Source organism: Puntigrus tetrazona, chromosome 22, assembly GCF_018831695.1.
Source record: "Puntigrus tetrazona isolate hp1 chromosome 22, ASM1883169v1, whole genome shotgun sequence".
Lineage (NCBI taxonomy): Eukaryota > Metazoa > Chordata > Actinopteri > Cypriniformes > Cyprinidae > Puntigrus > Puntigrus tetrazona.
The window spans coordinates 8,076,656-8,091,246 of record NC_056720.1 but is presented as its reverse complement, the minus strand read 5'-3'; the positions used below and the strand labels follow the sequence as shown (position 1 = coordinate 8,091,246).

The window sequence follows — 14,591 nt, the reverse complement described above, 5'->3', positions numbered from 1 at the left end:
TAAGAATATTAGTGACTCATAGATTTGGTTTCTCAGTCGTTATCAGTATTGGTTTCTCAGTATTGAGTAAATGTCTCTGCTAAATGCCTAAATGTAAACATCCACTTTAATAGCCTAGGTTTAATGATAGTCAGTAGAGATTTAATAATCATAGGCCTAGGAGTTATAATAATACGACTTATAATATTTATAAATATATAAATATATATATTATATAAATATATATATAAAATTTAAACATAATTAATTTTCTTATACATGCATGTGTGTGTATTTATTTATTTATATATATATATATATATATATATATATATATATATATATATATATATATATACAGCTCATAAATATACACAGTGCACACACATTATGTCAATAAAAGTTTTTTTGATGCAATTAATCTTTTAATTAAATAATGTTTACATTATATATATTTGTGTGTAATTATATATATATATATATATATATATATATATATATATATATATATTGAATATACATTTTACATATACCCATAAAGTTGTCAAAACTGAGTTTATATTCAAATAATATTTATAAAATATTTTATGAAATCAGCTGAATTTATAATTTTAGTAAAAAAAAAAAAATTACATAGCCTATATGTATGTATATATAAAATATATTTACAGGATTACAGTATATTATCAAAATATAATAAGAAGTTATTTTGCATTGTAATAACGTCACAATATTTTTTTTGAATTTTGATAATATAAACAGTCTTTTTCCATGCATAGTGACAATAAGCGGCTTCTTTACTAATACAATTACATTTCTGTTCAAATGATTTACTTGTTGTGTAAGTGATGCATCAGATCAAATTAAAAATAATATGTTGAACTCATATTCTAAAAAGCCATTGTAAAAAATTAATATAATAAAAAAAGTAAATAACAATTGTTACTTAATGCTTGTTAATGCTGATCTGGCTAATTTTACATAATTATTTAATAATATTTTTTAATGTTTCTACATTTTTGCCAACCCATCTCAGCGGTAGTTTTTAGACACTTTCACACAAGCAGCAGTTTTTGTCGTCCCGCTTTGAGACAACGCTGGTAATTACAAACCAGAGATCTAATGGCAAATCCGGGAACACAGATGCTCTGAGGCCTCCTGGTGCACCAGCTGTTGTCTCGCAGCGCTGCATGATGGGAGTTTGGATGTTACTTGTCCTCATAAGACCACCAGGCTTTCGGAACTAATATGCAGGTTTCGCCTCATAAAATTGTGTCTATGTTTCACTTCTGCAGACGTACATCTTCACAGACAGTCCAGATGAAGACATCTCTTCTGAAGGTAGAACATCTTTCTGATGCAGGTCTGATCCGAGCTCATGAATCTTTGCCCTGAGCTCACTTCATGTGTGTTCGCTCTCAGGATTTAACATCGTCGTCACCGACTGCCCGCCAGAACACAGTCATCAAGCTCTATCCTGCAAAATGGCTGCCGAGTACGACCACTTCATGGCTTCTGATAAAAAGTGAGTCCACCAATAACCTGATGTGACCTTATTTTATTTGCATATGCATGTACAGATTCGCTCCTTTCTAATCATATGTTCTGTGTATGATGGCTTTTGTGATTGTAATTTTATTTATTTTATTTTACAAATTCACAACCCTACCGTTTTATGCTTATATTAACTTAACATTGAAATGGTAAGAAAAAATGTAAACAATAGATACATGAATACAAAAGACTTTTTCAATTTAATGAAATATATATTTTACATATCTGTATCTGTCTTTATCGCTCTATCTATCTGTCGTTCAGTATATTATTCTGTAGAAAGATAGATGGAATAATATTTAAAATACTGTGTATATTTATTAAGTATATATAAATACAAATATATGTAGGACATGTGCATGTATATATTTAAGAAAATATTTTATTTATATATTAAATATATTTATATGCAATATAAAATTCAAGAAAATGAATATATACATTTATAAACATGATTTTTACTATATGTGAATGTATAAAAGCAGTACACAAACATTTATAATGTATAATAAATGTAAACAAAAACTTTTATTTTGAATGTGATTATGCATTAACAAACACACACACACACACACACACACAAACACACACACACACACACACAAACACATATATAACTTTTAAATCATCTTATGATTTTATTATTTATTTATTAATTTCCACAGGTGGTTGTGTCATGTTGATGATGATAACTACTTGAACCCTGGAGCCCTTCTGTCTCTCCTGACAGCTTTTCCAGCTTACAGTGATATCTATGTGGGAAAACCAAGCCTGGATCGCCCAATGAGAGCCAGGAGCTGCTGGCAGCAAATAAGACGTCAGTTGTTTGGTATTTTTTACCAACAATATTCTGCCATGAACTTGTAGCAAAAGAGCCTTTTCCTTCAGGGATCAATCAGTGATTAGAGCTTTATTGCTTATTGATCTGGACAATTCTGTCTGGTCTTTTTAACCTATAGCCAGAGAGAAAAACTGTCAATACTGTCGGGGGAATTAATCCAATCATGTACAATGTGTAATGGTAGTCATTGGAGTGTGTGTGTGTGTGTGTGTGTGTGTTGGGGGGGTTTGTAGTCATGCTGTCTTTAGAGCTGCTCCCTCAGTAGTGTGTGTGTGTTTGTGTGAGGTCTGCAGGAACAGACAAGCCATTCAGTTCGGCTTTCCTCATCCTTTCTTTCCCTCTGTTTCTCTGCTCTGCTGATCTCTTGGGTCACAGAGGCACCTGGGTAATAAAAATGAAACCTGTCCTTTCATTTCTGCTGCTCTGTTGGACTCTGCCTTTGTTCGATGGACAGAAAGACAAAAAAAAAAAAAAAAAAAAAAGGTTTAGTTACACTTGCCGTACACATTTCTGTAGACCTTCGTTAGGATGCAAAACCTACCAAAACAACATACAATTGAGGTCAAAAGTTTACAAACCCCTTTCAGAATCTTGTGTATTTAGAATTGAGATGGATAAGATATTTCACATAAAAATATGTTTACATATAGTAAACAGGAGAAAATATTAGCTGAATTGCTAAAAACTGACCTTGTTCAAAAGTTTACATCCCCTTGATTATTAATACTGTGCTGTTATCTGAATGATCCACAGCTGTGTTTTTAGTTTAATGATAGTTGTCCCTTGTATGTCCTGAACAGTTAACCTGCCTGCTGTTCTTCAGAAAAACCCTTTAGGTCCCTCAGACTCTTTGGTTTTTCTTCATTTTTGTGTATTTAAATTCTTTTCAACAATACCTGTATGATTTTGAGATCCATCCTTTCATACTGAGGACAACTGAGGGACACATATGCAAATATTACAGCAGATTCAAATGCTCACTGATGCTCCAGAAGGAAAAACTACGTATTAAGAGCCGGGGGGTGAAAACTTTGTGAATTTATATTGTCTTCTGGGAAAAATGTAACTACTGTGGCCTCTGTAGGGTGGTACTAAATAAAAAAAAAAAATCTCCATTCTGTTAAAAAATCCTAAATATTACACACTACACCTTTAAGAGCTATTAAAGGTGCAGTATGTAATATTTAGGAGGAATGCAAGATAATATATGTAACAAGATTTATTGGATAATTAAGTAAATATAATTCCTTAATTTACCTTTGCAAAGAAACCTCATTGCTAGCTATCTCTGCTGTCTCAGACTACGGTATTAATCCTGTATCGGCTACACGTAGCTTCTATAAAGAGAAAAATGTATTTTGTCTGCTTCTCATTTTTCTCAGTTTGACGCTCAAAGACCTGCTGAATCTAAACTGATGTTTCATTCTGGTGAACACATCCTGATCCGTCCTGTCTGCCTCTCTGTGTGTCCTCTGTGTTGTTTATGTCCACATTTATATGTCTGGCTGGACAGGCCACAGCTCCCTACAGGGAAGGAATATGGTCGAAAGGATGAGAGGACAGAAAAGAGCTGCATGTTACCTTCAGGGTAACGGCCACAAGGAGGAACGAAGGGGGGGATAAATGGATTGGGGGACGAGTAGATGGACACGGTCAGATTTATGCCCCCGTCACTTATGATGCTCCACAGGATCCCACAGGAAAACAAACCTGCTCAGAATTTCAGGAAAGCCAAGAAATGAAGAGCATTTTACAGGTTACAAAGGGAGAGAAATTCATGTTTCAAAGTTATTTAAATTCGAGGTGAATCAATCGTTTCATTCAAAAGCACAGAATCATTCAGGAATGAAAACAAGCGTTTTCAGAATTGGATCGTTGAATCGTTCACGCAACCCATTCATTTAAAACAATGAATAAAAGCTTCCCTGTAGTGCTTTGAAAGACTGAAACAGGAAGACGAGGCAGGACATATCGAGCAGCCCAACCCCCTTTTTAAAATAGCCAATAGTTTTGTATCTTCTCAGGCCAGAGCCTTTGGGCTCGGTAAAGCCATATTTGACAGACACAGTCTAATAAATGACCCCCTAGCTTCAATATGTAACTCTTCGTAAAACAAAATAGTGATCATAACCATGCAGAGGCTGTGTAGTTTTAAAAGTGCGGACACAACATGAAACCTGAACTCATTTACCTCAGTTGAATGTATAATTACATTGTCTGAATTGTTCCATATCGCCTAGATTGTGAACTATGTGCCATTCATTGTTCAGAAAATACTATATTTTGAACAAGTGACCGGGCCGGGGACTTCGCATTCTAGAGAGCTTTTGATTGGTCAGAAGATTTTAATGAGTAGCTAAGGTACGAGGTGGCGTCAGATACATCCGTTGATTCATTTAGGCAGACGTGACGAACTGCAAGCTTCGAATGCTCATGTCTTCTCAATGCGAATTTTGTTCGAATGTTTTGGAGCACACTGGCTTAAAAATAACCTTAAGACTAACATATTCATACTAACACCCAAAAAACATTGTTTTTTTAATTTCATGGGGATTTTTACGAATGAACCAATGAAACATTTGTTCAACCAATTCATTTATTAACACTAAATCAAAAACATTTTACATTATACATTAATATCATAAGTGAATATTTTAGTTCAGATATATGAAATTGCATAATTACTCTAAATAATATAATTAATATAAATAATATAGTTCTGTTTCAAATGTATGTAAAGTTTTCTGAGAAATCTACTTTCTCATCTGCGAGTCTTTTTGCTTAAATACCTACTTTAGGTGAGGCTTTTTACTCAAAACCTAAGCAAGTCTCCACATGTTCTGTTGTAAAACTATCACACACTGACCGACTGCACCATATTAACCTCAGATGGTTTAAGACTAGAGGCTTGATTCTTTAATCATAAAGAACTGTAGTGATAAAACATGAAAATGCAAGATATTTTCTTGAAATCTGCATGAATGTGCAGAATTTATAGAGCTGACTGGTTGGCTTTTTCCTCTGTTTTGTTTCAGAGGGACGTCCATTTCTGGTTCGCTACAGGAGGGGCTGGTTTCTGTCTGAGCAGGAAGCTGGCAGAGAAGATGGCGCCCTGGGCAAGGTGAGGCCTGATTTAATGTTTGTGTTTGACTTTGATTCTGATGCTATTTCATGTATATGTCGGTATACTACTGATCACAAAAAGGTTCATCAGTTGTTTCTCCTAGACAGCAAATTAAGAGTATACAGTGTGTGTTAGTTGCATGTCTCTATTTGCAGCGGTCCCAGGTTCGAGCAGACCTCCGCCGTGATTATGTTACCTGATGACTGCACGGTGGGCTTCATAGTCGAGAGGCGCCTGGGAATCTCAATGGTCCACAGCAACATGTTCCACTCTCATCTGGAAAACCTACTTCTGCTTGCCCTAGCGATATCCCAAAACAGGTGAGATTTTTAAATGGTGGCTGTCGATATGCTGGCAGCCTTAGCATATTGTAAATTTTGCACATCTTTAATACTGCTAAATGTTGAAAAGAAACGATCGGAAGCCTTTTCTAAGCAGGCGTTTTGAACCACCTAGATCACCCTAGCAACCACTTAGCAATGCCCTAGAAACATCTATTGTAGCATCCAGCGAAGGTCTCGCAATCACTCAGGTAAACATTCACAGCAACTTCAGCACAGATAAAAACGATTAAAATTATCTGTAAAGAATGTTTCTTTGTTTCTTTCTACAGTATGCCACAAATTACTAAAATCACAAAACCTAATGTTAATATTTTAGCTCAAAGAACTGGATGGTAAAAATGTTACTTAAAAAACTGCAGACTATTTTACATTAAAGAACAGAATGCTAATGTTTCAGTTCTAAAACTGGATGCTAATATTTTACAAAGTACTGTGCATTAATATTTTATCACAAAGAAGAGGATGCTAATATATTACCACAAAAATCAAGATGCTAATATTTTACCACCGAAAAAAGCATGCTATATTATACCACAAAGAACTGAGCATTAATATTTTACCACACAAAAAAAGGATGCTAATATTTTACAGAGAACAAGGCTAATATTTTACCTCAAAGAACTGTATGCTAATATTTTAACAAAAATCACTAGATGCTAATATTTTACCTAAAGAATAGAAGGCTCATTTTTTACACACAAAGAACTGGGCACTAATAATTTTTGCTCAAAGAGCCGAAGGCCAACACATTACCTCACATAACTGTATGCTAATACTATATATTAAACACATTTTGGGCCAAAATTATGTGGTTAGTTAAACTCAAACTACTATTCAATCCTAATAACATTTTATCTGTTCTTTGTGTTTGTTTCTCTGCTTCTAAAACTGAAGGTGACTCTCAGCTACGGATGGTTCGAGGACAAAATGAACAGTGTTGAGCTAAAAGGAGTTTTTACCAAAGATGAAGATCCGTCCAGGTTAGTCATAAACACACCTTCACACACCCACAGGCCCTGTGGATACAGATTTGTTATTTATGACTAAAAGATGACGCATGCTGCCGCTAACTCCACTTTCCTTTGTTCATTCAAGACAAATCATCTGACAAATTGAAGTTAAAGAAAGATAAAGCCTCTTTAACTGATGTAAAAGCATGTTATCCTTTGCTAAAACTCCTAAAATCCTATTTCATGCTAATATTTGTATGTTTATCTGTAAAATATGCTTACCACAGTGAGTTCGGTATCTTATACATCTTTCTGCCTGTGCTAGCATTAAACATCCAAGCTTTTCTGTTATCACCACAAATCCATGCTTACACACTACGTGAGCAGACATCTCTTGAGGGCAGTTAAAAAACACTTCCTCGTACATCTTAATCTGCTTAATCTGAATACATTTGTCTGCATGCATTGCCAAACTCTTCACAGGCTAAAAGATTTTGCGTTTTCCTCAAAAGACCCAGTAAAGTTTGGTTCCCGCTCAGGATTTCTCAAACTTTAACCATGGCTTGAAGCCAAACACATAAGGCAAACTAATCCTTTCCTTTTTTTTGAACGTCATTGTGAATACGATGCATTTAAAGGGTAAGTTCAACCAAAAAATTTTATTCAGTCATTCATTACTCACCGTTGTGTCGTTCCAAAGCCCTCTGGAATTTCAGCAAAAATATCTTAAATTGTGTCCCAAGATAATCGACACGAGAGTGAGCAATTAAAGCCAGAATGAACATTTTTGGATAAACTATACCTTTAAGATGTTTTTAGCTAACGTTGTTCTGTTTTTCAGGTTCAGGACAGTCCATTGTCTTCTGTACCCTACATCAAGTTGGTGCCCTGTACCGCTCAAAAACGCATTGTGATGGAATCATGTTCTTACATGATAAAAGGACAATAATCATGTATAATGTAAGCATTTCAATGCATTGTGTCCTTACAAAACATTTTTGTTTTGTAAAGTCCAAGGAGCAGCCAAAGCCGAAAGCACTGCATGTTGGTCAAAAGAGGAAACTAAGAAACCTCAACCTTTAACTGAGCCATCATTGTTATTAAAATTGGAAGTGTAACTTCTGTCTACACGCTGCACATTTCAGTTAATACATGATCATCTGAATACTTAATATATTTGTGATTATTAAATAACGCATCTGTCAATGCACTGTAATTGCAATGCAATGTAATTGATCGTATGTTTTGGAAATTTTCAAATCAAAAGATTTCAAAGCAGGGTAATCGAATTTCTTTCTTTCTATTATCACTCGTATTCTTGTATTTGCACTGAACGCGTTTTAATCGCTGTAATATTTTTGTACTGTAAGATTTATATGAAGCACTTAAGTTGGATATCCAATAAAATATGTTTTGAAATACATTTTCATACAGTTTTAGATAAGTAAAGACTATCAATCAATCTGAAATATTTCCTAGCTCAAATTTATGTAATGTGATGTAGTGGTGTGTGTTTTTCTACATTAAACAAATCGTGCACTGGCCCTTTAAAACGAGGTGTAACGCAGGGACAGAACGTGGGTGCTGGCCCTTTAAGACCACCCGCCAATCAAATGAATCAGGCAATCAAGTGGGAGGTGTCAAGAGTTTGATACACCAAACAATCGAGCACATTTCCAGTGTAAGTCTAAATCATCACAACATGCCCTCTGAATGCTTTTGATTGTTTTTGTTATGACTGCTGGTGGCCGATCACCCTTTTTGAAGTGCTTATGTTCGGGCTGGAGAAGCTGAAACCTTAGAAACATTGGCCTGTATTTGTTTATATGTCGAGTCTTTCATTGGCTCGACTTAGTGTCAAAAAGCCTTTGGTGAACTTTTGAGTGCACTTTGATCATGTGGATGGACCCGACTTAATGTCATTTATTTAGCATTTTAATGAGTTTAATATTTCATGAGTGATTAAGTGTTTGACTAGTAACTTTCTTTCATGCCATCTTGATGTTTTCTTTAGCTGCTGGATTTCAGAAGCACTGATTTTGAACCCTACAAGCTTTTTTTTTAAATCTGATAATCATGTTTCATATATATTTATTTACATAAAATACAAAACAAACTGAAATGATATATAAGTATATTACTACCAATTTGCCTTATGGTTATGTAATTAAATAGAGTGTTAATTATCCTGAGGAGCTTATTGAGATAAGCACACTGCATGAGTTTAATATAGACCTCTTTGAATGATATGTGTACATATCAATGAGAAACGCCATATTTATTTTTTTCCCCAAGTTCAGAGGAACTTCCTCAAAGTATTACAGCATAGTATTATATGGCCCTTTTACTTGTTTTACAACACAAATTCGGGAAGTTTTCTTTCAGCCCCATAAGTCTTTATGTCCACCTGTGACGGTCAGTAGACCAAATCAAACCAACCAGAGAAGAAGATTCGTGATCTCATTTTCTGCCGTCTGCTCACCGCCTGATCTGTGTGCCATAAAAGCAGCTGGGGATAATAAAATGCCTCAGATGCTCGTATTCATCTTGCAGTCAGACACGGGAGGTTAATAATGCCACCGCAATACCACAAAAACATCACGCTTTAATTGCCGTTTTAAACTGTTATATTACATTATGTGTATTGCAGAATATATTTACGTGTCACAGTTTCTTTATTAAAATAAAATATTTATCTCATGTACAAAATTGTATTTACCTGACACAGAAAAATCTAATGTGTGTATTTATATGTGTGCTGCTTTGGGATGATTTTTTTGTAAGAAGTCTCATATGCTACACACACACACATATACATATATATACATATATATATATACATACACATATATATATATATATATATATAGCGAACGTGACTATATTTAACCAGGCTAACGTTAACCCAACTCCCAGAAGTCTCAGAGTAAGGAGAATCAGTTATTTACAACCCAAATAAACAGAAAGAAAAAGTCTTTTCAAAGACGTTACAGTAAAGACCTCCAGCACTAGGGATTCATTCCGAGTGGATCCATCAGGTTGAGGAGAGAAAGCAGAGGTGACAGAGGGAAAAAGGATGAGGGAGATTGTGTAATTATACACCACGGGTTGGCGTGCTCCACGTCTGTCTGTTTCCTTTCAGTTTAGCGCCTCTGTATAATGGCTCTGCGCTGACAGGCTGTGCATGTGGGCAGTGGGTTCAGTGGGTGCAGCGTTTTGATGTCATGTGTGTTGGTCAATGAACGCCCTGCAGCTTGATAACAGTATTTATGTGTGTTTGTGTACTTCTGTGCAAAGGCACTGAAAGCTCGAGCTGTCAGTACATCCGTGCGCTTGTTTGTTTGAGAATGAAACTCAAGAAACTGCCACAAAAATGTCTAGCCCGTAGCTGAAGTTTAAAAAAGAAATCATTTTGCATAAGGAACATTTAACATTTAAGCACCACCCATTAATATAGCTAATTAACATAGTCCGTATGATATTAGAAAGCACACCTTTCATTTCAATTCATTTGAATATATGTTCAACATTTTAATTTTATTATTATTACAGACAGAATACACATTGATGTGAAATGAAATTCTAAATTAAAATTCATTAATTTTCTTTTAAATATAAATTTGACATTTAAGTTGTTGTTGTTATTATTATTAATAATATTTAGGTTGAGCATTTTAGTATTCAGTAATCATGTCTTCATTTTTAAATTTTTAATTATTATTATTAAATGATTATTTTTTTCTCCAGACTTTCAATGTGTATGTAAAAGTTACAGTCCAAATAGTTTAATGTTCCTAAAAATAGTATTAGAAAATAAGAACAACAATAATAATAAGTGTTAAAGACATTTTATCATCAAATAATTATTTTTCAATTTTGCATTGTTTTCTTTTAAATATAATTTTTCTGCTTCTATTTTCTAGTTATAATTAAAGATAATCTGGGGTTAATTAATTACTGGTGCTTATGTTTCCATTAAATTTGCTAAACATGTTGACATACCAGTATCTTGATGATATCTGAGTTTTATTGCTCTTCTGGACCTCAAGAGATTTCAGTAATGTTTCACTCATCAACTTTGTTTGAAATTTGAAAGTTCTTAGGAATAAAATGACTTCTATAACAAAGTCTCAGATTTTTGCAGACTTTGATATTTTAAGATATTTTTGAGATTCTTCCGAAACGTTCCATACATTAGATTTCCGTGTTCCGCTTCTCAAGAGAAAGATCAGGTTCATCTGCTCTGTCCCTGTCTTGGAGAAACAGTAGATATATTAAAGCAATCACAGTGGCCATTTGTTGTTTAAAGCTGCTTTAAAAAGCCTGGATGTATTGAAAGCGTGGAGAAGCTGTGTGCTGCTGCAGCTCTTGGGAATCAATAGCCATCGTTCCTTGAACCCGTATGAACCCCAGCAGCCCCTACAACACGATCAATAGGTAAATCAATACGATCTCAATGAAGACGCGAGACGTCTCACTGAAAGTATTTTCTCTTTTTCTGAGGGGCCGTTTGTGGCAGAGCGGCCATCAATTGATACTGATAATGGAGGGGGCAGATAGAGGAGAGTAGAGAGCGCTGGAGTGGCCCTCAGTCTGAGAGCCCGCTGAGGGTTCATCTCCATGGAGCCACCCTCCTCTCCACGGCACTCACGGACCCAGAGACACACGCCGACTTACAACCAGACCTTTTTGAGAGTGCAAGAAAGCCCTCGGCTCACTGTGTTTCTGTTTCCTTTTTTTGCAATGTGGGGCGTATCTTTAAAATTTTTACATCCTCAGGACAGTTGTGGTGGGTTTAGGTCAGACTTTCAAGTGATGCAATGCGTCGTGCAAAGATTGTTCCTTAATGGAAAAATAAATTATAAAAATAAAGAAAATATATTCATAACATTTTAAAATGAAGATTTATATCTTTTAATGTATATTTAATTCATCCATTATATTTTTTTCCAGCAGTGGATAATAAACAAAACAAATTTTGTATAAAAATATAAATGAAACAGTTTTACATATATAAACATTTTATATTATTTATAATATTTTTATTTCATTTACAAATATTTAAATTCATATTAAATGTGTATAATATGTTTAGATTTTCAGTTAATAAAAATACATGCAAATATAAATATTATTTAAAAATGTAATTGAGAAGGATTATTTATTATTATAATAATATTATTATTTCTTAAATATAAGCCGAATATGTAATAATAATAATATAAGCATTTACATTTTACATTTAATTTTTAAATGTTCACCAATTAATAAAACACATTTAAAGGGATTATATTCATATGAAGCAACAACAACATACACACACACACACACAAAATTGTTAACTTCTGAAATAATCGTTTGTTTTGATGTCAAAACTATTAGATTTGAATGCATTGCACATTTGTGCAACATTCTAAACAGATTCATAAAACTAATTTTGCGTAAATTGTCATTAAATTTAATTGCGTCAATTTACAACCGATTTGCGCAAATTTGTCCTGCTCATGTTTAATAGATGAGACCCAATAAATAAAATGACAGACCGCAGATCGGTTTAAAACCCAGTTTTTCTTTAACCCATTAAGGACATTTTCTGGATTGAAGAACACCGTTAAGGTGATCACATGACTTGTTGGTTAATTAAGCCGAGTTAATGTGAGATTGTGTGTAATGACTCTTGACTGGTTACCTAATGATCACATGTTCAGTCAAAAGTAACATGACCCAAAAACCTGATCTGTGTACACATGCAGCTGTATAACCCTCCGCTGAGACTTTTTTTAGTGCTTTTCTCAAAGGAAAGCTCACACTGGGACCTTGTGCCACAAAAAAGCCAGACCGCATTGGCTCTATAACCCATCCAGGGTCTTTTTGTGCTCTTTTAGAAAACAGAATAGCTCCTGTTCCATCTGATAGGCCTCCACAGAGAGATTGGAAGTGCTGGACTGCCAATCACCTTCGCTGTGAAACTCTTTTCAGTTGCCGGAAATGGGACTTTTCCTGTTTTCTCAAGCCAGACAGAAGAAGCAGAGGTCATTTCTTCAGCACTGACCCTCTAACCCTTGTTTCAATTAATTCTGGACCAACCGTGATGTAGAAGTCGTCCTCCAAATAGGCCTCAGAAACCAAAAAAAATACAATCGAGTGGTTTTTTTTTGTGCCATGGACATCACAAACACATGCCTGTCAGAATGTATGTTCTTCTTTCTCTTCAAGGGGACTCGGTTCATGTCATTCTGTCTTTCTCCTTGTCCCTGTCCCTTTTGGGTCAATGCTTTAATTTAACCCTGGAGCTCAGGGTTTGACCCTCACTTAAATTGCATGTTAGATCGAAATGACCTTGCGAGGCGAGGGAGAGGGAACAAAATAATCAAACATTGCCATTTGAGGATCGTAAATGAGATGCAATATTTTGTAATAACCCTCAGTTTTTTCCCAGGCTTTTTGACCCAGAAAGCATTTTCATTTCCCTAAATATGTTAGTTATTGCACTGGACTAAAACATTAAAAATCACACACACACACACACACACACACACACACACACACACACACACACACATATGTATACACACACACACACACACACACACAAGTGATTTCTAACACTTTTAGATGTAGTCATCAATAACAACACTACTGTGTGGTCATTTGTATTCAGCTGTATTGCTAGGCAACTTTTTGGTTTTTATTCTTTACTTTTCCCCTGAAGTATATGAATATAATAGGACTTAATTTAAAATCTGAGCACGCATCGTAAACATAAATAGCAAACCTTTAACGCTATCATGAATAAAGCAGTGTTGCGCAGCTACTTGATTTATATCTGCTTGGTAGCCATTCATTTTTGTCACTGTAGACAAATAGTGAAAGTTAGCAACAATTGCAGCTAAAGGAGAAGACGAGGCTGAGAGGCAAAGGAGGAGGGGAAGCAGTTTAGGTGAATTTCAGCCAGGGAGAATTCCCAGACAGATGGTGAAAGAGGAAGAAGGGGAGATCCCATCGTCATAAAACAAAACAGTGAATCAGTGGCAGTACAGAGCCTGCAGTACCTCTCCTAACCACCAAGGTGCAGCACATAATCATTAAAAATGTAATGATTATCTCACAGTCCGTGCATTTGTTAAAAATGAAAGACATGTAGATGTATTTCAACTGCAGGAGAAGCCAAACTAGTCCACTTGGAACGTACAATCAGCAAGAGGATCCACATCAAGTGCTTGCTTCCTGCTAATGGACCATGACACTAAAAGTAATGTGTTTACAGACCTGTCAGTACCATTTTGCTTAAGTGTCAGGTATCTGCTCTTTGCTTTCGGCCTTCTCCTGCAAAATGTGACGGCTTGATTCAAAGGTACATTTGGGAGGGCCGGTTAGCACGCCGTAATTCCCTTCGTTGACAAAGCTTTTAACCTCGATGACCGGCTGACATAAAACATCAGGAAGAAATCTGACCTCCAACACACTGAATCACCATCAGCACCTCGTTCACCAGGTGTGACATCACCATATCTGTCAAAACACATGCTGCTAGTGATGGATGGCCTTGCTTGGATGAAAGACACTTAAAGAGACATGAAACGCCATTTAACCGCTGTAATTGGAGATATTTTAAAGCTGTCATACTTCAAAGATTTAAAAAAACAACTTCTGGTTAGTTATAATAACGCGTTCTGATCATTTGCGTACGGCGAGAACTGGAACGCATATTAACAAAATGGGTTTAAATGCTTTAGTGTTCATTTATGCTAAATTTAAGCTAACGCTAGCACTGCTATTCTTGTGAAACAGATTGTTCA

At 35.2% G+C, this 14,591-nt stretch overlaps 1 protein-coding gene across 1 annotated transcript in view; it reads left to right on the top strand.

Annotated features, from left to right (window-relative positions):
* The window catches only part of mfng (MFNG O-fucosylpeptide 3-beta-N-acetylglucosaminyltransferase), a 13,003-nt gene extending 5,196 nt beyond the window's left edge, over window positions 1-7,807 (top strand). The window contains 8 exon segments of the mRNA XM_043223540.1: window positions 1,275-1,320; window positions 1,402-1,504; window positions 2,199-2,354; window positions 5,412-5,495; window positions 5,654-5,793; window positions 5,796-5,818; window positions 6,737-6,822; window positions 7,634-7,807. Coding sequence (XP_043079475.1) covers window positions 1,275-1,320; window positions 1,402-1,504; window positions 2,199-2,354; window positions 5,412-5,495; window positions 5,654-5,793; window positions 5,796-5,818; window positions 6,737-6,822; window positions 7,634-7,727 — 732 coding nt within the window. The 3' untranslated portion in view covers window positions 7,728-7,807.
* Window positions 7,808-14,591: the final 6,784 nt, after the last annotated feature.